Here is a 27,884-nt window from a genome sequence, read left to right as displayed (position 1 = left end):
GACTGCAGCGCCACCTGCCGGGCTGATTTGTGAATCTAAACCATTCCCAGATCCCCTTGAACACACACAAAAAATTTCATCAAAATCGGTCCAGTCGTTTAGGAGGAGTTCAGTCACATACACACGCACACAAGAAATATATATATTAAGATATAGAAAAACGAGCGGGAGGTTAAGTAGGGTTCCACTGGACTTTCAAGATTGCGTTGCTGTATTTTCAAGAAAAATCATATTTACATTTCCAAGTTGACACTGACTGATTACGCCATTTATTAATTATTTGATAGAATATCATCAACGTTTTCAATAGTTTACAGTACATGTCAAAAGTGTAGATATAAAACGAATATATTTGTCGATTCAGACAAAAAGAATCGAACAAAGCGTGAATGCTGACCGATCATCAAACGAAATCTATTAATATTTACTAGTTTGGAATTATTACACTTAACATCTAATAATTAATCTACGTTATATTTACAAATAAACTAAAAATGTTGTTACCAAAATTTGTCTTAAAATTACAAATGATATGCTTAAAAAAAAGTCCCCTCCATGTTTACAATTCTCAGGCTAAATTATATTAAGGGATTATTCATGCAGGTAAGTGATTATTTAATTGTCTCACAAAATATCAATAAAAATTAAAATCATCAGCATAGTGGGGGTGACAGTTTCAGTAACGTTTCTTTTCACTCATGAACGTTGCTGCGATTATGACTTAATATCTCAGCTGTACCACATTCGTAATATGTATATGAAATCATTTAAACCGTAGTAACTTAAATTTATACCAGCCAGAATGCTCTAGTCTACAAATCAAAGTCAAATCTCGTCAAATTGAAAGAAAAATTAAGCAGCTGTTCGGATTAATACCTGCTGCAGAGTTTCATCATCGGAGGTCGAGGTAGAATACGAAATTCCATCCGTATCACCTCGACGTCCGCCGCGCGCCGTTCCACAACTGAGCGTTTTTCAAGTTTTTGCCGGTCACCACCACTTTGTGGAACCAGCTGCCCAATGAAGTATTTCCAAACCAATTCGATTTAGGGTCCTTCAAGAATAGAGCGTACCAATTCTTGAAAGGCCGGCAACGCACCCGTGAGCCCTCTGGCATTGAGAGTGTCGATGGGCGGCGGTATCACTAAACATCAGGTGAGCATCCTGCCCGTTTGCCCCCTGTTCTATAAGATAAAAGAAACTGTCGCCCTCACCATGCTACAACGCACATAGTATAGTGAAATTCAGATGCACTGACTTTGTCCTTTGGTTATATAGACATGTCCAATACATGTCTTTGTAATAGAGTCCAATAAGCATAAATTACGCTTTTTTCAATTCTTCATAGATCTCTTCTAATGATCTATTCTTTGTTTCCGGCAGCTTGAGGACCACGTAAACTACGGTCAAAAGGCACATGGCACCAAAAAAGTAGAACGCGTAAAACACGCCAATAGAATTTGCGAGAGGCTTGAAGAACAAAAGCTGGAAGAAGTCTGCTACTGATGCGATCGCCATGGTTGTTGCTAGGACTGTTCCTCGGTACTAAAATAGATATATATATATATATAGTATTTATTCTGAAGTAGATAAGTTTTGTGTAGATAAGAGTAGTTTTGGTAAGTGGCTTCAGCGTGCGACTCCCATCCCTGAGCTCGTAGGTTCCACGGCTGTGCACCAATGTACTTTCTGTCTATATGTGCGCGTTTAACATTCGCTCGAACGGTGAGCCAAAAAAGGGTGCGTGTACTTATGTACGCGCGTAAGAAGTTATACTTCTTTGGCATTATTAAAAATAGTTTTTGATTGCATGCAAATAATTAGTTACAATTAAACAATCATAGGCTGGAAAAGGAGTCATTATAGTCAATAAAGTTCAGTTTATATTTGAAAAATTAAATAAATATTTATAATTATTCTCTTACATTAAGTGTAACATAAATTCTATTATTATTCGAATGTTGTTTTTAAATCATGTCCAATGCCGTAGCATCTTCCGTGGGCAACTTCATACTGATAATTTTGTGTAACGGTGCGCGCGCATCGTAAAATTTCACTCTCATCAATTTTTCATTACGCGCCTAAAGAAGTATAACATCAAAAATCGACGGCGAGTGTCAGGCACAGGAGGCTGTTTCCCCACGATGTTTTCCTTTACCGTTCGTATTAAATGCATAGTAAGAAAGCCCAATGGTGAAGCCGTGAATCGAACCTCCGACCTCAGGGATGAGAGTTGCTGAAGCAACTGTTTAGTCAAATGAAATAACCAACCTTAAATGAGAATATTTCTCCTGTTAGAACTATGGTTATTGGCATCAATCCAGCTGCATCACAGAATATGCACAGGCACAGAGTGATTACTGGTATCCAGGCGGTGGTGATAATGTTGTAATCTCTGATCAGGAACCAAGACGCAAGCACGCACATACTCAGTCCTGATACCAGGCATGTGATTGCCATTAACCACTGAAATTAAATAAAGTAGCTATAACATGGTTTGTTTCATAATAAAACAATTTTGAAGTTATGTATTTACAATTATTTTTCATAATTTTAAATTTAACCGACGTTTCGCGTCACAAAATCAGCAGCATGTGAACACATACTAATATACACATAGGCCTAATCACTACATATGCTTTGACCAACCGAAAGTACTTGCGAAAGAAAAAAGATTCTTCCCAAGATTGGTACGCGAAGCCATTGAAATCAAAATACACCCCAATTTCAATAGAGAAGACGGCCTAAAATTGTCAAACACCTGGGATCGAATAATATCCAAATTAAAATCTCAAGATAAACAATCCGCGAAAATAGAGGACACCGTGAGCCATTTCTGCCAAAACCCTCCATCGTTTGGTCGATACCAACTCCGGGAAACAAATACAGATAATACAACTTTTTCTACAGCTGTGATACTTTTTGACATTCAACACCTTTTGTCTTCAGTCACCGTGACCACGCACGCTGTAAAGCACGATTAACGTCGGTTAAATTTATAATTATGAAAAATAATTGTAAATACATAACTTCAATCCGGTAAAAATTGTTTTATTATCAAATGTGTGAAAGTTATGTCAGTAAAAGACAATACTTTTTTTTGATTGGAAATTTTGAATAGTCCATGAAATTCAGCGAAAGTTCGATAAGGTCCTAAACTTTAATAAGTTTTAAGAAAAGTAATGAAAATTAATAACATTTTGAAACAATTTTGTTTGGCCGACAACTACATGTTAACAGTTAAATTTAAATGTACCTTTCTACCACATTTCTCAACAACATTAGATGCTAACAAAGATCCAGCCAGCTGTACGACTCCCAACATCATGGCTTGCTTGTTCGGGCTTAGAGCAAAGGACGAGTTGTCCTCTGAAGCCAGGTGGAAGATGTCTCCTGCGAAGTTTTGGATTGGCACCGCACCACAGAGCTCTCTAGAAACTGCTGCTACCAAGGCTATGAGAAACGCCTTGAAGAGAGTTTTGTCGGTCACTAAAAATGTATATTGGTTATCAAATTATAAACAAAAGGGCCAAAAAAAGGACTCGTAATGAATAACTAGACTAATATTTTGCTTTATGAATGTACAATAATCCTTTCTTTAACACGGTAGATTTGTTCCGCGTTATAGGAAGAGCGTTGTAGTAGTACAGTAATTACGCACTTGTATGACCTTTAATTCTCGTTTAAGGGGGGGGTTTAAGAAAACTATTACGAAACGACGAACAAAATATTTGCGTACAAATCATAATAAATGTCACAGTACAGATACAGATACCGGCAAACATCTTGAACAAATGTCCTTGTCTATATAAGCGATTTAGGTATCAATGGGCGGCCGGCGGCGGTGCGCGGCGGCGGGAGAGTGACGTGTCAATTGCGTGATTGGTAAATCAGTTGAAGTTTGTGTCCTGCGCTGCGCAAACTTTCCTCCACTCCCTTGTTTAATGTTCGAGATGTTTGCCGGTATCTATATATAACGTGTAAAACCCCGCCGTATATGGGGGAATAACTGTGTTGTAAATATATAAATCGCGTAATATCGTGTTATAAGTAGAAACTATTCATACTAACCAATAGATTTTAACATAAATTCTTTATTCTCATAATCTTCTTTCTGTTCCTTCATGAGACGTTCTAGTTCCATTTGTATTGAGGGATCCGAACCGTCCTTGCATCGTAGCCACGCTAGTGCTTTTACTGCTTCCTACAAGAAACGCAGTTTGGGTATAAGAGATAGATATATACCCTTCCAAGAGGTAAGAGCAAGCCAAAGTTGGCAGGGACTCCGAATGGGCAATGCGGGTAGCGCAAATTGGTTGATTTTACATTAAAAAATTCTATCGCGGAAGTTCTGGAGTTAATATCAAAACGTGGTTTTTTAACAAAGTATGGTATTCTATATGTTTTAAATTACAGATACAGCACCAGCCTAGAGGAGCACTCTATTCTACTTAAGATTATTCTACAAGCGAGTTATTGCAGTAAAGCGAAGATCACTCTGATCCTTAACTAAGAACATTTCAAAAAAATGCTACTTAAACCACCGACAGATGGCGCTGCAATCGAAATCTAGGTTATTTATCTATACAGCAAATAAACCGCTGGTACATATATAAATCTTCTGTGCACGTATTCGTAATTAAACTCTCAAAACAGCTGGACAGATTTTGATGAAATTTTTTGTGAACAAGTGGAGTCGAGAATGATTTTTTTGTATGAAGAAGTGTGTACAACATCTGTTGCATCCACTAGTCCTCTTATATATGGCTGGCCATGCGTCATGCTCATGAACGGGTGCTGCTTGTGGTGACTGGTCGTACATATTTCGACTATGTGTTTGCGTGTTGTTCCCACGAGAATGTAAGTGCCTATTTCACCATGCCTTCTGCTGATAGAGGACAAATCTTTGTTTTTAATTTATATTATTATATATAATTAATTACTTAAATTGTCACATGGGACATGGTGTAATGGTTGCAGCTCCTTACGAACAATTTGTAAAACAAAAAAATGGCGATTAAAAAAAGTGTCGGAGAGTTTATTGCCAGTTCTTCTCTCCCGTTCTACGCCCTTGATTTGAGAACTGGCCGTAAATGTAAAATTAGAAGCATTAATATGTATTTCTCTACTGACAGGTCATAAGTGTACATTATGTTACCTATGTGATTACATGATTTTTTATTTATTTATTTATAGTTATTGATTAAAAAAATCTCAAAGCAACAAAAATATTTTGTCACTGTTCCACTTAGTCGGTGATAACCTCGTATATCCAGAGAACCAAAATTTACATGAAACGAAAAATGTTTAATTTCGTCATTGTTCGTTGAAATATTTTTGTGTTTTTGTCCATAGTTTTGGATGGTAAAAGGACTCATTAAAGAAATGGTTTTGTGACATACGAGGTTATCATTCTACAGTGACGTTATGTCAGTAAGGGGGCGTACATAAATTACGTGAGGTGTTTTTTTTAATTTTCTGTGCCTCCCTCCCCCCCTGGTGAGATGTCGTGAGATTTTATTCAACCCCCTCCCCCAACCCCCAATCTCACGTGAGATTTTTCAAAATGTCGGTTTCTTACGTAAACGCGTAAGAAGCTATCTTTTTGAGCTCGGAGAACTCAAAATAACACAGACTTCGTACTATTGAGCTCGAAGAGCTCAAAAACAAAGTAAGTGAAATGTTGAGCGATTAGGTATGGAGTTAGTGGGAAGTTGAAGAGATAGCCTTTAGGGTCAACCGTTTACTTAATTTTTTTTTTCAATCAGAAAAAAAATTGCGTGATATTTGCCGAGACCCCCCCTCTCTCCAACGTGAGATTAAATGAGATTTGACTCGACCCCCTCCCCCCCTTAAACACCTCACGTAATTTATGGACGCCCCCTAAATGTAATCGAGCTTTAGGTATACCTCTAGCTTTGCTTCCTTGACGAGATAAGACGGCGAATCGGGCATAAAGAGAAACACAATGAAGTGAATCATGGGAAATGCCACCAATACATAAAGGATCTGATGATAGCTTAGATAGTCTCCTATGATGTAGGAAAAGAGAGACCCGACAGCCGTGAATAATGCACCCTGAAAAAAAAATTAGTTTGTTATTTTATTAGAATACTAGCTGGCCTGGCGAAAATCGTACCGCCTAACAGTCGATTCTTTATTTTTTTATACTTATTTTGCTATTCGGGACACCGGTCTAGATAGTAAGATAAAAAAAAGAAAGTTGATAAGACAACAAATACACTATGTCAAAAAATTAAAATTTACCTTCTCGGAACCCCTCCACTAACACTTGAACTTTATGATATGGTATTAAAGTTCAAATTGACTTTTAAGTATATACGAATATTTTGTATGGGAATATAGAAAAGTGTTGTTTTTAGACTTTTTCACTCATTTTTTTTAATTTTTCTCTCCGTAAGAACCATCCTCGTACTTCAAGAAATATTATAAAAAAAGAATCAGACAAATCGGTCAAGCCGTTTTCATGTTATGTCGTGACAACGGAATACGGGTTTCATTTTTATATATATAGATTATAAGACCGGAATCTCAGTCTCATCTTTCGCTAGAGAATAAGAAGAAATAGAGATGGCAAGCGGCCGGATGGAATGTCGTTGATCCTTAGAAGATGGTATAGGCTTTGGTATGGGATGCTACTTGACACGTTAGCCCTGTCTCACCTCCCTCGGACAAGCAAAAAAGCTGGGCGGCGGCAGGACAGGCGGTAAATAATAAACAGCTCAAATTTAAGAGTCTTTCCTCCATAATTTTGTTTCCTTTGGAGTTAAGACTCTTGGGCCGTGGGGTTCAAATGTACAGGCGCTAATTAAATACTTAAGTCAGCGCCAGAGAAAAAAAAAAACATGGCGATTAAAAAGAGTGGCGGAGAGTTTATTGCCAGTTCTTCTCTTCCGTTCTACGCCCTTGATTTGAGAACTGGAACTGGAACCAGAGAAAAAAAAACAAAAAAAAAACATGGCGATTAAAAAGAGTGGCGGAGAGTTTATTGCCAGTTCTTCTCTTCCGTTCTACGCCCTTGATTTGAGAACTGGCACTAAATGTAAAATTAGAAGCATTGATATGTATTTCTTTACTGACAAGTCATAAGTGTACAATGTGTTACCTACATGATTAAATGATTTTTGAATTTGAATTTGATAGTACCAGTGACCAGAGCTGGTGCTTTCGTATTTACATTAGTATCGCAATACAGCGAGGAAAGCTGCCAGCGTTAAAGGTAGGTTTTTATTAATTTTTATTATAAGATACTATGTAGAATCAGAAAATTGTATATACTGTATATTTGATTGATATGATTACTAATAAACTAAGTTTAAACACGTAAAAGCAGTGTTGGGCAACGTCCAGGAGTAGACCCAGGTCGTGTGTTCAAATCACGGCTTTACAAATGGACTGCTCTATCAATACTCTCTCGTACGGAACAGCATCAAGAGGAAACCTAACCTTACCTAATAGTCGATGGTGTCTCTTCGTTACTTCCAAATCAGGAAAGATCATGAAACAGATAGCAAATTATCTGATTGACCCAAGATGCACAGATGAAAGGTGGACCTTAAAGATAACTGTATCCAAGAGGAAGATGGAGAAGAGGGCGCCCCAAAAAAAGGTGGAAAGAAGAAATAGAAGTGAATGGAGAAAGAAAGAGGAGGCCTTTACCCGTGAAGGGGTTCCGATCGACGGTACTGAAGGTATATGATAACCAGATAAAAATAATGTACAAAATATAAAAAATCTAAGCTCATAGATATTTTATTTGTCATGATTTGGAAATTAAACGGGCTTTATTTTTGTTATTATTGAAGTGAAACTTCTTTATCGGGGTTGGAAAAAAATTTAGTGTAACATTTTTTCGTTACGCGTCACATTTTTCGGTTACGCGCCATGTTGCTTTTTGAAGTCAAACTTCTTTATCGACGTATGGGAGAAATTTTGTAGCAAATCGTCACGTTTTTCAATGATAGTAATAATTCTATTACAATTAATGAAATTCTATAATAATCTTCGTAGTAATAAGGTAAAATGAAATATTTGTATTCATGTCTATGATAATAAAAGCCTTTAGTCAAACTTTATCTAATTTAACGAATTTCTGTAAAGTTGCATATAGTAGATCATTTTTCGAAAAATAAGATCATAAAGAAGTTTTACTTCTTACGTGTGTACACCTAGTACACGCACAATTTTTTTTTATTATTATAATTCTCATTAATATTATCACTCACCCAGCATCCCAAAGCTCCTCGTATACGATCTTCACTTATCTCTTTAATATAAGTGGGGCAAGTGACGCAGGCACCAGCCATGGTGATTCCAACCAGTATACGGGCAACAATGAATACCCAGATATTCATTGAACAGATTTTTAATGTCCAGATTGTCTGAAATAAGATTCAAGACGAGTGAAAATAAATTATCTTTTCTTCTCTTGCTCTATATTTTTTCTTCCTGTATAAGATTAACTAGATGACATGTATAATTGTATAAATTTGTGACAGTGACTCTTGAATGATCCCCGTACAAATTTATTTAGCGTGTTTTGATTCAATGGCTTCTGATGACACTATCAGAAGCCATTGAGCCATTAATTTACAAACAGGCATTATTTTCAAATAGTTCGGGCAATTATTTCCAATTAAGAAGATACCGCTACAGTTACCGCTATCTCTATAGGTCATTATCAAAATTTTAATTTAAAAATATAACGTTTAATAACGTTAAATAAGTGATACATGTTCCATAATAAACATATAATGAAAGAAACATAAATAATACCGAACATATTTTTCCTTGTTAAGAAGAAACTACTAGAAAATTGTTAACGATAAGTAAAACATATAATGAAATATGTACTTAAATTCTAATTCTTCATAATTTTAATAAATTTTCTAAAATAAACAATCAAATTGCCCCATGTGGGGCGTGGGCCCCACGTTGGGAAACACTGGTCTAATCTCTCTCGGTTTAAAAAAAAAAGGATTTAAAACATAAGATACGATTTTTAACTAAAAGTTATTTATTAACTAACTCATAACTCAAATAATTATGAGTTTTATTAACTTTTACTTAATTTATTGATAATGGAACATTTTCCATGTTATCTAATCTTAATGGAAGGTTATAAATTAATTCAATGTTACGTCTACTATTTTTAAATTAAATAATAACAGATTACAATGTAATATGTACCCACGCTGATAAGAACAAATGTATTTATATAGATCGAGCTATGTAACACAAGATAAAACATGTAACAAAGCTTATCACTACTCTAAACCCAGTAAAAGAACACATAGGCCGCTAACCCACCGGTATGACATGGCGACGTCACTGGCTACGTATCCAAACAATTTGTATTGAAATGTATGGCAGTTAACCAACGGTTCCCTTTGTGCAGTCCAGATACGTGGCACGCTGATGACGTCACCAAACTAACGAATACGAGGCGAGCAGGCTGTCTTACTCACTCGGTGTCCAACCGGCTGCCAAGACAACATGTGCGTGCGTTTTTAGAAAAAGAAATGAGTTTTGATACAGAATGGACCAAATAGTGCATGTTTGTGGGATACGCAATATCATATTATTCCGACATTCCGTAATTTACAGATAGATAGTAGCTGCTGGCAACTTCATTTGGCTACCGAATGTAGCCAAGGGTAGCCATGCCTGCGTAGCCAGCGACGTCGCTGTGAGTTAGCGGCCTATTACAAAATTTAAAAACAGCTGATCGGTCAAGTAACGACCTTTGAAAGGTCAAACCCAGAGGTAAAACCCAACGTAGTCATGTTTCATTGAATATTTTTTCAACTGTTACCAGTAATTCTATTACATAATAAACGCAATTCGAGGGTTAGATATTTGTAGTACAAATTATAAAAGATAAAGGCCGGCAACGCACTTGTGAACCTTCTGTCATTGTGAGTGTCCATGGGCGGCGGTATCACTTAACATCAGGTGAACCTCTTGCCCGTTTGCCTCCTATTACATAAAAAAAATTTGTTAATATAGTAGTGTTATGTTATTTTGAGTTTGAGTTTTTGTCAATTATTATTTATGCACTTCTTGGACTTTACCCTCTGTTTCTTTTTTTATTGTTCCATATTAGGGTTGCCTGCAAGAAATCGCTTGTTAGCGATAAGGCCGCCCATTGCGTAATAATTTATGTAACTTGCTTTTTTATATGTATGTTTTTGTATAAGGTAATGTGTAAATAAATAAGCTAGGTATCACTTACAAAATTAACAGCAGACATGAACAGAAGTGTAGATTTCCTTCCCAATGTATCTCCCATATATGACATTAGGTATGTTGCAGGAATACATGTTAAATATGGTAAAGAAGCCATCCATGATATCTTAAAAAAAAATCTAATTTAACACTGTAATACTTGCTACTATGTAATGTGGAACTAAATAGTTTTAATGCCATAAAAATATTGACTGCGAACCTTCACGGCTGTAATATGATAACAACTTTTTGTACTCCAATTTTCATTTTGTACATTCTAGCAATATACCAAATATTTGGAATTTGGTGTAATATAAAAAAAATTGAACACAAAAAATGTCTTCACTTTTTAGAGACTGTAAGTCGTGTTATTGGACACTTTATTATGTGATTTAATCAGTTAGACTAAAATTACTTATTAGTGTTAAGTTAGACTAGATCGTAATGTTTCATGATGTCTCAGTAAAGACATTTTATACTCAAATATAGACATAACATTAGTTAAGTTACAAATATTTTAGTTAATAATTAAAAGCGTTAACAATATCGCACACTTGAAGCCAATATGATTAGTTATTATTAAACAAATAAATTGTATTTTAACATTCTCGTTTCCGATAATGTCCAATAACATAAGTGTCACTTAGATTAACGAACTCTTCAATAAGTCAAGTTAGTTTTTTGTTAATATAGCGTCGCAACCCCCCTAATGTAATTTTAGTGATAAGCTTAGGTTTTAAACAATTAAAGCCAGTTGTTACCAAAAGTCAAAGTCAAAAATCATTTATTCATATGGGTAACAAAATGTACACTTATAAACGTCAAAAAAGATGTATATAATATATTAAATGCTTCTAATTTTACATTAATTACTGCCAGTTCTCAAATCAAGGGCGTAGAATGGAAGAGAAGAACTGGCAATAAACTCTCTGCCACTCTTTTTAATCACCAAGTTATTTGTTTTACACAACGTTTGTAAGGAGCTGCAACCATTACACCATGTTCCACATGACATCTTGAGTAATAAATAATAATAAAATAAATTAAAACAAAGATTTATCCTCTATCAGCAGGAGGCATGGTGAAATAGGAGCACACACTTACATTCTCGTGGAAACAACAAGCAAATACATAGTCGAAATAACTAATAATAACTAATAATAATAATAATAACTTTTATATATATAAAAAAGGGTGCGTGTACTTATGTACGCGCGTAAGAAGTTATACTTCTTTGGCATTAATAAAAATAGTTTTTGATTGCATGCAAATAATTAATTACAATTAAATAATCAAAGACTGGAAGAGGAGTCATTATAGTCAATAAAGTTCAGTTTACATTTGAAAAATTAAATAAATAAATATTTATTATTATTCTCTTACATTAAGTGTAACATAAATTCTATTATTATTCGAATAATGTTTTTAAATTATATCCAATGCCGTAGCATACTCCGTGGGCAACTTCATTCTGTTAATTTTGTGTCACGGTGCGCGCGCATCGTAAAATTTCACTCTCATCAACTTTTCATAACGCGCCTAAAGAAGTATAACTTCAAAAAGGCTCTAAATCTGCAATTGTATATTATGTTCAGTATAATTTTTTTTAATACCTCTATATCAGTCAGAGGAACGCCTTTAGGTGAGTTTTTTGATTGTAAAAGTAGTGTCATTGGAGACATCCATCCAATACAGGTGCCATAGCTGAATACAGGAAAACATACTGAAAATCAAAACAAAAAATATTTATTTAAGGAAAATCCCTGAAACAAATAAATTAAGTCCAAAAACAAATAACAAAGATAATATAAAACAAATTCGAGTTAATGACTATGATAATGAACGTACAGCCTTGCGATTCTGTAACTCACTTTTACAACTCACACAGCGGTTTTATATATGATAAGGAGGGAGTTTGTAGTTGTTTGTAATTGTTTATCAGAATGCCAAATCGTAAAATGACTGCTTTACGACTGATTTGAGCGCGACCGCCGCTGTGAAAACCGCTGTGTGAGTTATAAAAGTGAGTTACAGAATCGCAGTAATTTGTAAATAGATAAAATATACAATTTTTTACATATCATGATAGTAACGACACCCTGTAGCTTTAGACTTGGTACGGGCGTTAATAAAAGGTTTCTACTATCGCTAGGTAAAAATTTGATAACGTTCTTTTAATATTTTATCGCGTGATTATTTTCGAGCTTTATCTTTTATATAATACTAGCAGACCGGCCAAGCGTTGCTGTGGCTAAGGTTTTTGTTATATTACATAGTAGCAAACTATTCAAGGGAAGCGGTAGGAGAACACCAGTCATGGGGACCACCATGCTTTATTGGTGGTTATGCCATTAAATTGTAGCTTATGTGAAACGTTGGTACTTTCAACACAGCGCCATCTGTTAGAATTGTGACTATCAAATAATAAACAAATATTTTGCAATAAAATAATATTGCGGGTATAAATTGAGATGTAAGCTATCCTACCTTTTAAGTTGGATCAAAACGTTGCGTTGCGTTGCGGACAAACAACGTGACACGTTATTTATATATATTAAGATGATATAATATAAGCATGGATCCAGATATTTTAGTTACATAAATAATGTAACAGTGTTGACCTAGAGGCTTCAGCGACTCTCATCCCTGAAGTTGTAGGTTCGATCCCCGACTTTATTTCAACATGCGCATTTAATATTCGCTTTAAGGAAAACATCGTGAGGAAACCGGCTTGCCTTAGAGCGCGGCCACACGATGCGGCATTTACTTCGAGCAATATGTTGCCATACGGGAGTTGCGGTGTGGCAATACGCCCCCGCCTCGTTTTGCAGGTCACAACGCCGGCGCGCTTGCGGTGCGACGCCAACGCGTCGTGTGACATGGTATAGTAATTTGTAAGTAGGATGACGTTGCGGCACCACTCCGGCCCCGCACCGCACCGTTACCGCATCGTAACTGCGCTCTTAGACCCAAAACGTAGACGGCGTGTCGGCAGAGGAGGCTGATCACTCACTTGCCTATTATATTGACAAATGATCATAAAACAGTTACAGAAATTATTTCACATAATTTTTTTTATTTTTACCCATACACACTCGTATGTAAAATTGAATTCATATTAATTTTGTTTTTCTGTCGAAAGTAATTTTAAAATAATTGACATTTTAATGAGCATATATTAAACATTATCTATCAAACCCCTGAAATATAGCAATAAAAATACTCACTTAGTAATGCGCAGATGATTTGATTAATAATACTGCCCGGAGTATATAACTTCCACTTCGACATGCTGGAGTACCTATAACATGTTCTCGCGTTAACAAATGTAATGTAAAATTAATTAGTTTCACTGTAAAATTAGTTAATGGCGAGTAATACAATACTCATAAGGTTCCGTACGACTTCATAACAGAATGGTGGTTCGTTGGTCCCGCTATCCCGAAATAATTGTGGAAGTTCAGGGAAGGGTTAAACGGTGAGAAAGATAAATAGGTAAAGAAAAATACTAGAATCAAGAATTTTTCAATAACACTGTTCTTAGCTAGGAAATATTTGCTGTCTTTTTAAACATAAGAAATTGTTACTTGGTTTTTATACAAGTTTTGGATGGCATTCGTTTGTCTCGCTATAACTCGAGAATGGCTGGACCGATTTGGCTAATTATGATCTAGAAATATTTGTGGAAGTTCAGGAAAGGTTTTAACGGAAACATAATTAATAAGTAAAGAAAAATGCTAGAATCAAGAATTTTCCAATAAAAACTATTTGTAGCCGGGAAATATTTGCTGTCTAGTGTACGTGAGTGCGTGTGGGGTATGCTCATGATGCAGGTGATGCTCTAAGCAGTCGACCGCACGGCGAAACTCGACCGCAGAGCGACTGCTCCGAAACTGGTCGTGCGGTCCGTGTATCACGGATATGAATTTAGTATGGAAACTGCAGATCACCGTGCGGCGACCGCTTAGAGCAGTCGGTATCGACTGCAACATGCGGTCCGTCTATGGCCACGCTAAGGTGGCCCAAAAAAGGTTTCGAATCTAGGCTCTGGCATCTTAGCAGATAAAAAATAATGTAATATAACAGGCAGGTATACAAATTTTAACCGCGGAATTCTGAAACGGTAATTGTTTTTTCCATTAAATATGTATAATGTAAATAAAATGTAATTAATGTGTTTGTATGTTACGAAAGCATTAACATTATCTTAGTATTGTTATAGGCATAATACTATTTTAAATAGTGAAGGTAAGTTAATATATATGCAAATTTATTAAGGTAAAATTTCACGCATTTAAAATTCCTAAGAGAATTTATTCCGCTCACAGTGTAGCAAATTTGTATGTACTTATTGCTGTGGGGCTGTACCAGTAATAGCCACATCCAAATAATACAACGATTCCAGAACAAAGTGCTCAGGGGAATAGTCAATGCCAATGGTACATTCGCAATAACGACATCCATAGGGATCTTAATGTACAGATACAATAATAAAAAACTTTAGAGGTGTCAAGGGACACCCGGATGGAACGAAATTCCTTTCGATTAATTTATATGTTAATTGGTATCATAACAGTATGATAGATTTTCTCGACACCAATCTTACGACGAAAAAAAAAGCCAACATCACGAGGTGTTCCCAGGCGGTCACCCATCCAAGTACTGACCTCGGCCGACGTTGCTTAACTTCGGTGATCGGACGATAACCGGTGTATTCAACGTGGTATGGACGTTGGCGATAGCTAAATCGAAAATGTAAAATATAACAACTATAGCAAAAAGTGTCGTTACAACTTTTGGTCTTAATTTATTCCGTCTAGCCCCCTTTCGCAACGCTCGATAACTTCGTTCCAACAAGTCTAATTTAGTTAAGTGATTCCAAAAATAATTTTCATTTCTTATCCCTACAAAAAAAAGCCAACATCACGAGGTGTTGTCAGGCGGTCACCCATCCAAGTACCTACTGACCTCGCCCGACGTTGCTTAACTTCGGTGATCGGACGAGAACCGGTGTATTACAATAGCAAATAGCAAAAAAGTGTCGTGACAACTTTTCGTAAGAATTTATTCCGTGTAGCTTTCACAACGCGCGATAAGGAACTTCGTTCCAAAAACTCCTGAGGCCCACGAACATAGGCTCCACCATCACGTGAATGTCGAGGCTATTCAACTCCTTGACACCACGACCCTAGAAAGAAGACTGAAAAGGACAAAACCATTTGTACGAATGAATTAGTGTTAGCGCATGTTAGTCTTAAGTGCTAAACAGTGAGTGAAAAAATAGAACACAAGAACAAAGTGTCTTCCCCTTAATAGAGACTGTAAGTAGTGTTATTGGACACTTTCTTATGTTAAAAATCCTTTTGAGTGAATTAGGTCAAACTTAGTCTTAAGTTAGGCTAAATCCTTATGTTCTATGATGATGAAAGACACAGGTATTAAAAAATTATAACAAATTCATTTATTTATTGAATTTTCCTCATTATACTTCTGTAATTTCTGTATCTGTTTCATCATTCGTCAATCTAATATACAAGCTGATCACCCTTCTGTGCCTGACACACGCCGTCGACTTTTTTGGGTGTAAGGCAAGCCGGTTTCCTCACGATGTTTTCTTTCACCGTTCGAGTGAATGGTAAATCAAAAGAAAGTATAGGTGCACAGCCGGAGATCGAACCTAAAACCTCAGAGATGAAGGTCGCACGCTGAAGCCAGTAGGCCAACACTGCTCTTCTATAATTATCCAGAACAAATAATGTTCGGGAAACCCTAGTTCATTAAATATTAAATATTTTTACACCGATTTAGTTAAAATTAGTTAGTATTTTCTTATCTTTAAGTGAGCTTGTACAGTAACATTAATAAAAGTAATCATCACTTCCCGATAACAATATGAAATGGTAATGATTTTTTGTTCATTTACGTATAATTAACTAATTTCAGAATTTATTATTAATTAGTAAATACTTTAATGGTTTATCGTTAAAATCATATCATTAAAATATAATACCTACTTAATTTTTTTAAATAGCACAAGAACAAAAGTTCCCCTTAATGTAATTAAAAATTAATCTCTTTAGTAAATAAGATTAGTTTTAAGTTACTTATTTTTTTAATACGCAGTAATGCACAGTCGTTTTGACCCCACTTTCAAATTATTACTGCCTTGATAGTTTAAATGTAAAATAATTATTACTTCTACATTTAATACCTTTTAGATATTAGACTTTATTGTAATGAACTTCACTTCACATAGACCACTAGAAATTCTATGGTATTTTTAGTAATCATTTGCTACAGATTCACTTGAAAACAAAATTTGACAGCGACAGCTGAGTTAAAACATAAACTGATTAAATTTTTATTACAATCAAGAACGCGATCTACGGCCGAGCACCTTAAAACTATTCGCCCAACATCGCAACGTACTACCCTCGCTTTTAAATTAAACCAAATTATTAATGTACCCTCTTTTTTGAGCATACTAAATACAACGCAACGTTCCCACGCTATTTTAATAAAACAAATTATCAATATACCTATATATTATTCGAACACAATATACTAAGAACGCACCCAACGGCAAGCAAGCACTGTAAAACTATTCGGCCAAGAACTCAAAATACTACTCGTTTTAAAAACAAACTATCGATCTTACCTCGTTTTCGAACACAATATTAAATAAACTAAGAACGCGCCCTACGGCAGAGCACTTTAAAACTGTTCGGCCAACAACGCAACATACTTCCGTTGCTATTTATACAAAACCAAATTAACGATCTACCCTCTACTTATAATACACTCAAAGTTCATAATATTTTATTGTTAAATATTTAATTCCTAAGAATCACAACACAATAGTGACCATATCAGGCGAAAACTAAGATTACAGACGCACTTAGCAAAGAATAGATCCAAATGGAAAGTTTAGGAGGCTTTTACCCAAAAGAGATTCATACTGCAGGACACGAATAAATAACAATAACTAAGTGCCCTTCATCACCGGGACATCATGGCGACGTTACCATGGCTACGACTCGCGTCTCTGCGTCGCCAGACTGAGTCGCCAAATCGCGTCGCCAATGCATTCAATTAAATGATTAAATGAAATTTTAAAATCATTATTATGTAAAATATTAATAATTAGAAGAGCAGGAGCCTTACTAACAATTTCTTTCAGGATAACTAAGAAAAAAAATTGAGAGACTATGAAAAAGCAACAAAAGTGCTATAGTGTGCTAATTCGACAGGTAGCCAGCGTCGCCAGTCGCCGCATGCGGAGCGGTCGACCCTGGCTACGCTGGTTACTTGGCGACGTCGCCAGTCGGTAGCCAAGTGAGTTAGCCAACATACATTTTAATATGAACTAGTTGGCGACGTCACTGGCGACGTGGCCTAAGCGTATAACAAAACTAACACCCATCTGATTGTTTTATATTATGGAATTTAAGTGGCTTTATTATTTTAAATATTTTATTTGTAAATGTACATTAATAGTTCGTGCTATTTTAAGAACAGTTTATTTAATTACGTGACAGACAACACGTTTTAGAATGAAGCCATTTTTGCGTTTCATTAACTAAAGATACAATATGACTTATTAAAATCATTAATAATTGCCCAGTGTCGCTTTTTTACATAAGTACACACACGTTTTTTAATTGCATATAAGCGATATATTAGATAACAATAGTCTTTATTGAGTAAACTATAATAGATTAACATTGAGGTGAATACTTCCATTTACATGTTATCTTTGTGGGTCAAAAACCTGTTGAACTATAACAGAGAACCAATAACCTCTCAAAGCGGTATTAATATTTTTTCAAAAACAAGTATTTAGTCTTCTTCCAAGGGCTGGCCTTTTTGGGAGTCTCGTAGGCTTTTATTTATGCTATAAAAAAGTATTTTGTTATCTTCCTATGATGCGTGTAGGCGCATTTTTTTTTTAAAGACAATTCACACCAATTGACCTAGTCCCATGCTAAGCTGGTGAAGCTTGTGTTATGGGTACTAGGCAACGGATATACATACATATTATAGATAGATAGACATAAATACATATTTAAACACCCAAGACCTAAGCACAACACCAAATGCTCATCACATCGATGTTCGTCTCAGCCGGGGATCGAACCCGGGACCCATGGCTTCGCAGTCAGGGGTACAAACCACTAGACCAATGAGTCGTCTAACAGAAGAAGCTGAATAATCTAAGACATAATTTATAATATATCTTTTTTTTATAGAACAGGAGGCAATCAGGAGGCTCATCTGATATTTAGTGTTACCGCCGCCTATGGACACTCAATGCCAGAGGACTCGCAAGTACGTTGCCGGCCTTTTAAGAATAGGTACGTTCTTGAAAGACCCTAAGTCGAAGGTTCAAAAAAGAAAAGAGGTAATACATTTGTATCTGATTTGTGAGCATTTGTTTTTTCTTGCCTTCTGTGCCTATAGGTTTCCTCACAATTTCCGTCCATTGAGCTCAACGCACATTGACAGAAAGTCCATTGATGCACGGGGTTCGAACCTAAGACCTCAGAAATGAGTGTCACGCAGAAGCCGCTACAGCTCGTGTTGGTCTAGTTTTTGATTTAATTAAATAATTAACCGATAAATTAAAATTAGATTACAGTTAAAAATATTTTTTACAATTATTTTGTTTTATAAAATTTGAAACACAGGACATTAACAATAAGTAATAAAGTAAAATGTTGTATTAACATCGACCCATCACGGCTAAAAACCTCCTCCAAACAGTTCTGCTGACTAAAGCTATCTTTCCCCACTTATATATTTACTATGTTGTAACAAATTAAACGGATTATGTTAGAAATAGATAGATTTCCCGTCGTTAATATATTTAAGACCGTTTGCGACAAAATCTAAATTATTCCATGTACCTCGAACACAAAAGTGCGTAATTAAAATTCGCTCGAATGAAGGACAATATCGTGAGGAAAGTGGCTTGCCTTAGACCCAAAAAATCGAAAAGTCAGGTACAGGAGGCTAATCACCTACTTGCCTATTAGATTGACCAATGATCTTGAAACAGATATAGAAATCTGAGACCTAAAAAGTTTGAACCGCCACTGGTTTTTTCTATTACTACTAGCAGACCTGGCAAACGTCGTTTTGCCATGTATATAATGTATAATAAAAAATAGGGGTTGATCGTAGAGGGGTGAAAATTAGGGGTTGTATGTATTTTTTAATGCTGTATCATAAAAAGATTTTTTTTTATTTAAAAATTAAAAAAAAAATTAGGGGTAGTAGTCCCCCTAACATTTAGGGGGATGAAAAAAAGATGTTGTCCGATTCTCAGTTATACCCAATATGCACACAAATCGGTCAAGCCGTTTTGGAGGAGTTTAACCACAAACACCGCGACACGAGAATTTTATATATTAGATTAATATATGTAATTAATTGACTTATGTTATATGTTTCACATATTTTTTAGCAATGTAATCTGTTTATAATATGTATAAGTAGTGTTATTACTTACAAATAAATAAAATATTCACTTAAACACTATACACTTGAACGCTTCTACACGATATCCAAAGGAATAAATATTTAAAAATGTATCATCAACACATTACTTTTACTCTTGACGTTTCATCATAAGCCATTGTTTTAGACTTGCTTCAAAGATCACGTTGTTGTCACAGATAAAATATCAATATAAAATATGTCACAGAGTCATTCTATAAATTTCACCTTTTACCCACTATTTTATAGGAAAAAGAGGGTAGATAGGAGATTTAAAAGAATGGGGAAAATAGTCAGGTTAGGTTAGCTTAATTTGAACCTTCTTTCATTCGTTTCATATAATTTTATTAAACTTAAAAATTTCAAAAATAATAAGAATAATAAGTAACATCAAAATATATTAGTAAAGGGGTCCCTTTAGGTAAGGTTCCGAAGATACTGGCAGCGTTCCCCCTTTGAATAGTTAGACTGAATCATATAATTAAGTCAGACATCTCAAAAAAGTCTTGGAATTTGACATAGCGGAGTTCTTGAATCCCATCCTAATATAAGTGAATAGATCTTTTTGACAATATTTAAACTTCAAAATCGTATTACCAACTCATGCTCTAAAAACTTCTCTCAAAAGGATTCAACATTCTTTGACTCGGAAATAACAACTTATTGTTTCGAGACAAATAGGCCGCGACTATAGTGACAATAATCCAGCCTATATGATGCAGTATATGTATTATGTATAGTATTTATTAGTAAAAACACGTATGTTTCAATGCAAGAAAATATGACGTTATATTTTTATATAGGTACTAATATTATTATTATAAAGAAATGGTGGACTAGTGGCTTCAGCGAGCTATTCTCATCCTTAAGGCCGTAGGTTCGATCTCCAGCTGTGCACCAATGGACTTTATATGTGCGCATTTAACATTCGCTCGAACGGTGAAAGAAAACATCGTGAGGAAACCATGTGACAGGTCTGATCACTTACTTGCCTATTCATTGACAAATGATGATGGAACAGATACAGAAATCTGAGGCCCAGACCTAAAAAGATTGTAGCGCCACTGATTTCATTATTAAAAATATTGTCCCGTATTACTTTATGTATTGAATATGTTTTGCTTAAGTTTTATCAATGTGTACAACTCTTTATAGATGCTATTGAGTATTGATATAATGTATATTTTGTTAAAATGACATTTATTTCCAACATACATATACAGCCGTGCGATTCTGTTAATCCGTAAGTTCGCCTCGCACTAACGCTCCCTTCGACACTCACCTCATTTTTGGAATCTCATGGTATTCTGTAGTTGTCTGAAAAAAGTGTCGTGACAACTTTTCGTATGTTTCATAATCATTTTAAAATCTAATATGCAAGTAGGTGATTAGCCTCCAGTGCCTGACACACGCCGTCGACTTTTTGGGACTAAGAAAAGTCGGTTTCCTTCACCGTTCGAGCAAATGTTAAATGCGTACACAGAAAGTCCATTGGTGCACAGCCGGGGATCGAACCTACGACCTCAGGTATGAGAGTCGCTCGCTGAAGCCACTAGACCAACACTGCACTGCTTAGTAGCTTAGCTATGCTTAATTTTGAAACTAACTAATCGTTATCACTTATCTTAATAAATGTGGAAAATGGAAATCTCAAATCCTAGTAAGAATAAAGAATGTTAATAAAAAAATCATCTTAATTGGTACTTGGTAAAACTGACGCCTGTCGGCCAGTAATTGATTGATGATCAATTAAACGACCTCCAAAAATTGAGCGTTCTATAGGATTTGGATACATCAGAAATTTCCCTGAAATGTGTTATACCAAACCATTTGAATAAAATGATATCGCGTGTTAAATTCGTTCAGCGCCATCTATTGAAATGTACATCTAAATTATAGTAGCATTCAAAATTTAGTACATTCCTGCCTTCAAAATCGAGTCAAGTTTTAAGCCACATATTACTACTAGTAATATTCAACTTTACTCTGTGTATGCGATTTATTAAATAAATAATCTTTCAAACATTAGATTAAATTTTGTACAGTATTTCATTAATAATTGTAATATAATTATTACTATCATTGTTATCGTTATTATATATTTTTGTTATTAATAGCTTCGAATCTCTTCGAATCAACCGTGGTAGTTGGACAAGAAAAAGATGGCGCGTAACGGAAAAATGTGACGCGTAACCGAAAAATGTGACGGTAAATTTTTTTCCAACGCCGATTATTTGTCCATTGAAGTGTTACAATTTGAGGGCCAAACTGAACATTTGTTTGAGGACGCAATTTTATTTATGGAACATGTTGGGGGGGGGGGGGGGGTCAATACAAGCTTAACCTCAAGTTTGTGGGGTTGGCGTGCTTGTCCCCCGGCCGCCATCTTGGATAAAGGGGTGGAAAAAACACGTTTTTGGCTATATCTCCTAAACTATCCATCGCACATAAAAATTTAAAGACACATTTTGTAGAACATCGCTGTGCCCTAATTGTAGGTCTATGTAACTTTTTATCATAAATTCAAAAGTTATAAGTAAAAAAGTGAAAATATTTCCTATTTCTAAAGTTGATCGGGTTCGTAATTTCTCATGCCAAGCCAATCAAAACTAAATTTTTACCTTACTTTAACAAACGTACAGCAAATGTAACATTTCAATGGACTAAAAGAAGTTTCAGTTCAATTACCTTTTAATTTGGAATTTGTTATCCTTAATAAAAACTTTTATTTGTCCACATTTAATATTATGTATTTGAATTTAGAATCTGTAATGTTGCGTTTTGGTGCCAATCTAATTATTTTAAATGGAATTTTGCCCTTCATTTATTTTGAAGGTTAATATTTCCTATATATACCTGAACAAAACTCTCTTACAATAAAAAATAACATTTGAATTCGGAATCTATCATTCTAAAAAAGTACTTTTTAGTCTCCAAACGATATTATTTGAATGTAGAATCTAAAATGTTTCGTTTTCGCGCCAATCTAGATATTGGAATTTTAACCTTTTATAAATTTAGTATTATTTCCTCTAAATTGTTAAATTAGGTAAATAATATTCTGTAAATAGTTTTCCCAACCACAAAAAAGGCAAATTATGTTACCCATACAACATCCTTTTGCGGCCGTTATTAAGGAGAGGGATCCGTACATGTTCACTTTCCATTTTAAACTGCCATCCGTGTTATACTTTGTTTAGTTATAACGCGAAAGTGTTAAGACGAAGATCTTTAATATTTAAACTTCAAATTGCATCTATTTTAAATCATTTTTATTTAATGTTTATTGTGGAGAGGGTGTACTTTTACTCCAATTCAAGCCGATCCGAAGGCCCCAGTGTCTATCGTGGGTATATCACGGGAGTGCGGTGGCAAAAAACTGCCGTACCATCCTTTTCTCGAAGAAGTTCAGGCAATATTATATAATAACTAGCTGACCCGGCAAACGTTGTTTTGCCATGTATATTATTTCTAGGAAAAAAATTCAATAAAAATAACCATTTACTATAATAAAAATAGGGGTTAATCGTAGAGGGGTGAAAATTAAGGGTTGTATGTAATTCTTAATGCCACATAATAAAAAATAAAACATTTATTCAAAAAATAAAAAATAAATTTCTTAGGGGTTTAAAATATAGATAGTAGCCGATTCTCAGACTTACTGAATATGCATTAAAAAATTCATAAAAATCGGTCGAGCCGTTTCGGAGGAGTTCGTTTGCGTGTTGTATCCACGAGAATTAATGCGTACTCCTATTTCTTATTTCACCTACTGCTGATAGAGGACAAATCTTTGCTTTGATTGTTTTTATTATTAATTACTTAAAATGTCATGTGGAACATGGTGTAATGGTTGCAGCTCCTAACAAACATTGTGTGAAACAAAAAACTTGGCGATTAAAAAGAGTGGCGGAGACTTTATTGCCAGTTCTTCTCGTACGTTCTACGCCTTTGAGAACTGGCAGTAAATGTAAAACTATAAGCATTTAGCATTTAATTTGAATGTTTTTGACGTTCATAAGTGTTCATTGTGTTACCTAAATGAATGAATGATTTTGACTTAGAATACGACCCCCTATAACTTCGTTGTGGATAAAATTATCAGCCTGATTTTTAGTTGCCAACCAGGGATTGTATCGGTATATTTTAAATTTCATTCAATTTGAACGAGTTTAAGAATTTTAACTAGTCAAATGTCTTAACTTTGTCATACACAAACTGACCGATCATCAAAACTCTAAGACACTTATAGGAGACATATTAAATATGTATTATTTGTAAGATACATTCTGTTTTACGTAGTCAATATATTATTTAATCACAAAAGATAATTAATTATGGTCACTATAAGATTTTGTTAGGTTAGGTTAGACAGAAATTCAAACTCAAAATAACTTTATTCATATAGGTAACCAAGTACACTTATAAACGTCAACATAAAGATGTTAAATTGATTCTAAATTTACATTTACTACCAGTTCGCAAGTCAAAGGCGTAGAGCGGGCAAGAAGAACTGGCAAGAAACTCTCCGCCATTTCTTTTAAATCACCAACTTTTGAGTCATAGAAATTGTTAGTACTGGAGCAAATCAATTCTAAGGATTAGGATCATTTAAATTTCCCCTCAGTATCTGTCTGGTTCCTTAAATAGAGACTGAATTAACTGACTTGGTTTTACATGGATCTCTCAACTTTTTAAGATAGAACTGCGTTGAGAGACTTGGTTTTTTCAATGTTTTTGATGGCATACGCTTAGCGGTGGCAAAAACGCGCGCGTTTCGTAGGCTGTAAGTGTTACTACATTTTCACTAATTAATTAAATCTTTAGCGTACTCACATATTGGAGTATGAAATAAGTATAATTTATTTTTAACAATCAAATATACAGTATTTACAATTTTTTAACCTTAAAAAATAAATAAAAAGAAAATGAAAACAAATTTTAAAAGTTTGGTCCCTGTGGTAGTGTACCTTTAATGCATTTACATGCTGTATTGAGATACTTATTTGTTGAGCGAGGGAAGCACCAGCTCTGGGATAACCGGTAATACCAGGTGCCAACTTAATTTGCACTAAAAATCCCCCAAAAATCGAAGTTGGAGAAAAGACTCTTATATTTGCGCCGTTTATTGTAATTGTAACTGTTAAATTGTATTCTCCTTAAGTCGTTATCTAAGGTCTTGACACTACAACATATACAATTAGTATATACTATATACGTAGCATACAATGTTGCCACGATTTTGTAATAAATTTAGTTTATTACATTTTATATTGGTGTATATTTATAGTAGGTTGAAGAGCAACGTTGGTCAAGTGGCTTCAGAGTGCGATTCTTATCCCTGAGGTCGTTAGCTCGATCCCTGGCTGGGCACAAATGGACTTTAAAGGTAAAAGGCTGGTGGACTCAATTTCCGCCCTTAGACTCTTATTAGGTTCATTGTGCGTAAAGTCCTGGCTAACTAAGCCAGCCTAGCTCATTCCAGAAGCCCAGAAGTCTCCTGGGTACTTCGCAGGCTTCACGTAGCGACCCTGCTCCGAGGATTTCTCAACGTTGTTTAGCCACAGCCACGCATTCCAGGGCTACGTGGGTGACTGATTCCTCTGCTCTGTAACAGCCTCTGCACATGGGACTGTCTGTCGTCTATGCGCATGTAACATTTGCTCGAACGGTAAAGGAAAACATCGTGAGGAAACTGGCTTGCTTTAGACCCAAAAAGACGACGGCATGTGTCAAGCACAGAAGACTGATCTCCTACTTGCCTGTTAGATTTACAAATGATCATGAAACCGATATAGAAATCTGAGGCCGAGACCTAAAAAAGGGTTTTATATAGTAGTATTAAAAGAGTATCAGCGCCATTACTCTGTAACTTCCAATAACAGCGATAGCGATCTCTAAATGACCGTAGGCGCTGTCACATCTTGGAATCGCGTACATAAACAGCTCATTATTAAAATCGGTTTCGCTAACTTCCAATAACGATAATATATAATCTAATATATAAAATTCTCGTGTCACAGTTTTCGTTGCCATACTCCTCCGAAACGGCTAGACCGATTTTGATGAAATTTTTTGTGCTTATCCGGTATCTATGAGAATCGGCCAACATTTATTTTTCATCCTCCTAAATGTTAGGGGTAGTCCACCCCTAAATTTTTATTTTTATTTTTTAGACAAAATTTTTAATTTCTATTTTTCTATGATACATCATTAAAAAATACATACAACCCCTAACTTTCACCCCTCTACGATCAACCCCTATTTTTTTTTTATAAATGATACACATGGCAAAACGACGTTTGCCCGGTCAGCTAGTAATATATAAGAGGGCTCTAATGCTTGGAATATGCGAGAGCCATGATTAATTGCCTAATTCCTAACTTTATGACCGGTGACCCCAGAGCTGGTGCTTTCCTCGTTCAACAAATAAGTATCGCAATACAGCGAGGAAATGCCAACGGTAAACACTTCCACAGAGACAAAGCAATTTTTAAATTTATTTATTTTTCCATATATTTTTTTCTTATTATTACTCTGTAGTTAAATACGCTATATTTGTGTTATTAAATACATTTCTCAGATTACTATTGTCATGGATAGCTAATTTTAGCAGTCTTACTTAAATTAATTGCACTTAGGGTCCTTCAAGAAAAGAGCGTACCAATTATTAAAACTTGCCTGCACTGCACAAAAAATATTCGTAAAAAAATTATTATCTGGACCCTAAAGCGAAAATCCATACATTGCCTTAGATTATTTTGACACTATGGACACCAATCTAATGATATTCGCAGTGTCGAACATTCAATGCAAACATAAGCAATAAGCCACCTAAAACTTTAGTCTAGTCGACAAGTTGAAAATGGAACAAAATAGAGATACTGCTCTTAAAATTATGTGCGATAGCTCATTGGATCCGGAATGACGTCTAGAAAAATGTGCTAAAAGCGTGTATTAGCACATAAAAAATTGCAAAAGTTATAGACAATTAAAGTTGAAAAAAAAATTGCATTTAGGTTTTGTGTTTAGTGTTCAGAACATACCATATTTTTTTCAAATTTAAAAAAAATATTCAATACCTTAAATAAATTAATTAATGTGCCGTAGTCGCTTTTGACGCCACGCGCGAATCCTAAAAATGTCACCCGCAGACCTATTTTCAGCGTTAAATTAAAATGATAAATAATGGAGATAGAGTTCCGGGAGTTAGGAGTTTTTTATTGAAAATTTCCTCCTCTTTCAGAATCTTTATTTGAAATTTCTTAAATATTAATAGTTTATTAAATATTGGCAAAAAACTAAATGCAATTTTAGTTAAATCATCTGCATCATAAGCACACCCCACATTCACACCCTCACATACATATTGATTTTCTCTTTTCGTAAATATTTGAACCTTTTTTTTATATTACGTATTCCATCTTTGGATTTTGTTTTTTGTTATATAATTTATGTTAGCTGTGGAAATACGAAATATATAAATACCCGATAATTGATTAAAGTGTATTTTTGCCAATTTGGGATGTAATTGTTTTCCTCCGTAAATTTAAGATATATGTAATATTAGGTATAAGGTATAAAAAAAAATTATTTTCTCTCTGTTTGGTGTAGCCCTTTAGGCACCAAGGTTAAACCCCTTAGTGTTTTATTGTATTAAAGAACAACATGCATTATTTTAATGAAAGTACTCAGCTGTCTCTTGTTATTACAGCGTTAATCTGGAGGCACGTTTTCGCCCGCCAAGTCGAGGAAAAAAGTAGCGAGTTTATCAATCTAATTTAATATAATAACTTGTGAGATTCAGTGTGTTGCCATGCGATGGCCAAGTCATTTTATATAATTTAAAACAAATGATTTGTATATTGATATGGTCAGTATAAGGCTTAAATGGAAATGGGCAGGTCATATTGCTAGAGCGCGGGATAAAAGATGGACACTAGAAATAACGAAATGGACTGGACCTACTGGAAAGAGATGTATAGGACGACAAAGGAAAAGATGGGCAGATGACATTGAAGAACTAGCCGGGGATAACTGGAAGAATGTTGCTCAAGACAAAGAGAAAATATGGAAAAATATGGAGGAAGCTTTTACCCTAAAAGGGGCCATAAAAAAATAGACCACTAAAAAATTCA

The 27,884-nt window shown here is 35.0% G+C and overlaps 1 protein-coding gene and 1 non-coding gene across 5 annotated transcripts; both read right to left on the bottom strand.

Moving 5' to 3' along the window:
* Positions 1–1,298: 1,298 nt before the first annotated feature.
* Positions 1,299–22,930, bottom strand: LOC125059931 (facilitated trehalose transporter Tret1-like). 4 transcript variants are annotated; one of them, XM_047664628.1, is made up of 10 exons: positions 22,852–22,930; positions 13,476–13,549; positions 11,862–11,971; positions 10,256–10,375; positions 8,247–8,402; positions 5,911–6,078; positions 4,072–4,204; positions 3,257–3,489; positions 2,272–2,466; positions 1,299–1,545 (listed from the first exon to the last, which is right to left on the bottom strand). In XM_047664628.1, exons 1-10 carry the CDS (start codon positions 22,911–22,913, stop codon positions 1,324–1,326), a joined length of 1,473 nt encoding a protein of 490 aa, XP_047520584.1. In that variant the 5' UTR covers positions 22,914–22,930; the 3' UTR covers positions 1,299–1,323. The 4 variants fall into 4 exon arrangements, with proteins under 4 accessions (XP_047520584.1, XP_047520585.1, XP_047520586.1 ...); XM_047664629.1 differs by lacking the exon at positions 22,852–22,930 and adding an exon at positions 21,029–21,049; XM_047664630.1 differs by lacking the exon at positions 22,852–22,930 and adding an exon at positions 19,760–19,880.
* On the bottom strand, positions 14,867–14,985 carry LOC125060058. Its single transcript, XR_007118790.1, has one exon. It is a non-coding gene; the product is annotated as a 5S ribosomal RNA (ribosomal RNA).
* Positions 22,931–27,884: the final 4,954 nt, after the last annotated feature.

Source organism: Pieris napi, chromosome 20, assembly GCF_905475465.1.
Source record: "Pieris napi chromosome 20, ilPieNapi1.2, whole genome shotgun sequence".
Lineage (NCBI taxonomy): Eukaryota > Metazoa > Arthropoda > Insecta > Lepidoptera > Pieridae > Pieris > Pieris napi.
This window is presented reverse-complemented; position numbering and strand designations above follow the sequence as displayed.

What these genes read in the sequence shown, in the direction of transcription:
- LOC125059931 (XM_047664628.1), bottom strand. Translation starts at nt 22,913, where the DNA reads ATGGAAAGTGAACATGTACGGATCCCTCTCCTTAATAACGGCCGCAAA. An exon ending in ATTTATGTTAAAATCTATTG is followed by an intron (nt 3,490 to 4,071) that starts GTTAGTATGAAT and finishes ATACATTTTTAG; the next exon opens with TGACCGACAAAACTCTCTTC. An exon ending in GAGAAATATTCTCATTTAAG is followed by an intron (nt 1,546 to 2,271) that starts GTTGGTTATTTC and finishes TATCTATTTTAG; the next exon opens with TACCGAGGAACAGTCCTAGC.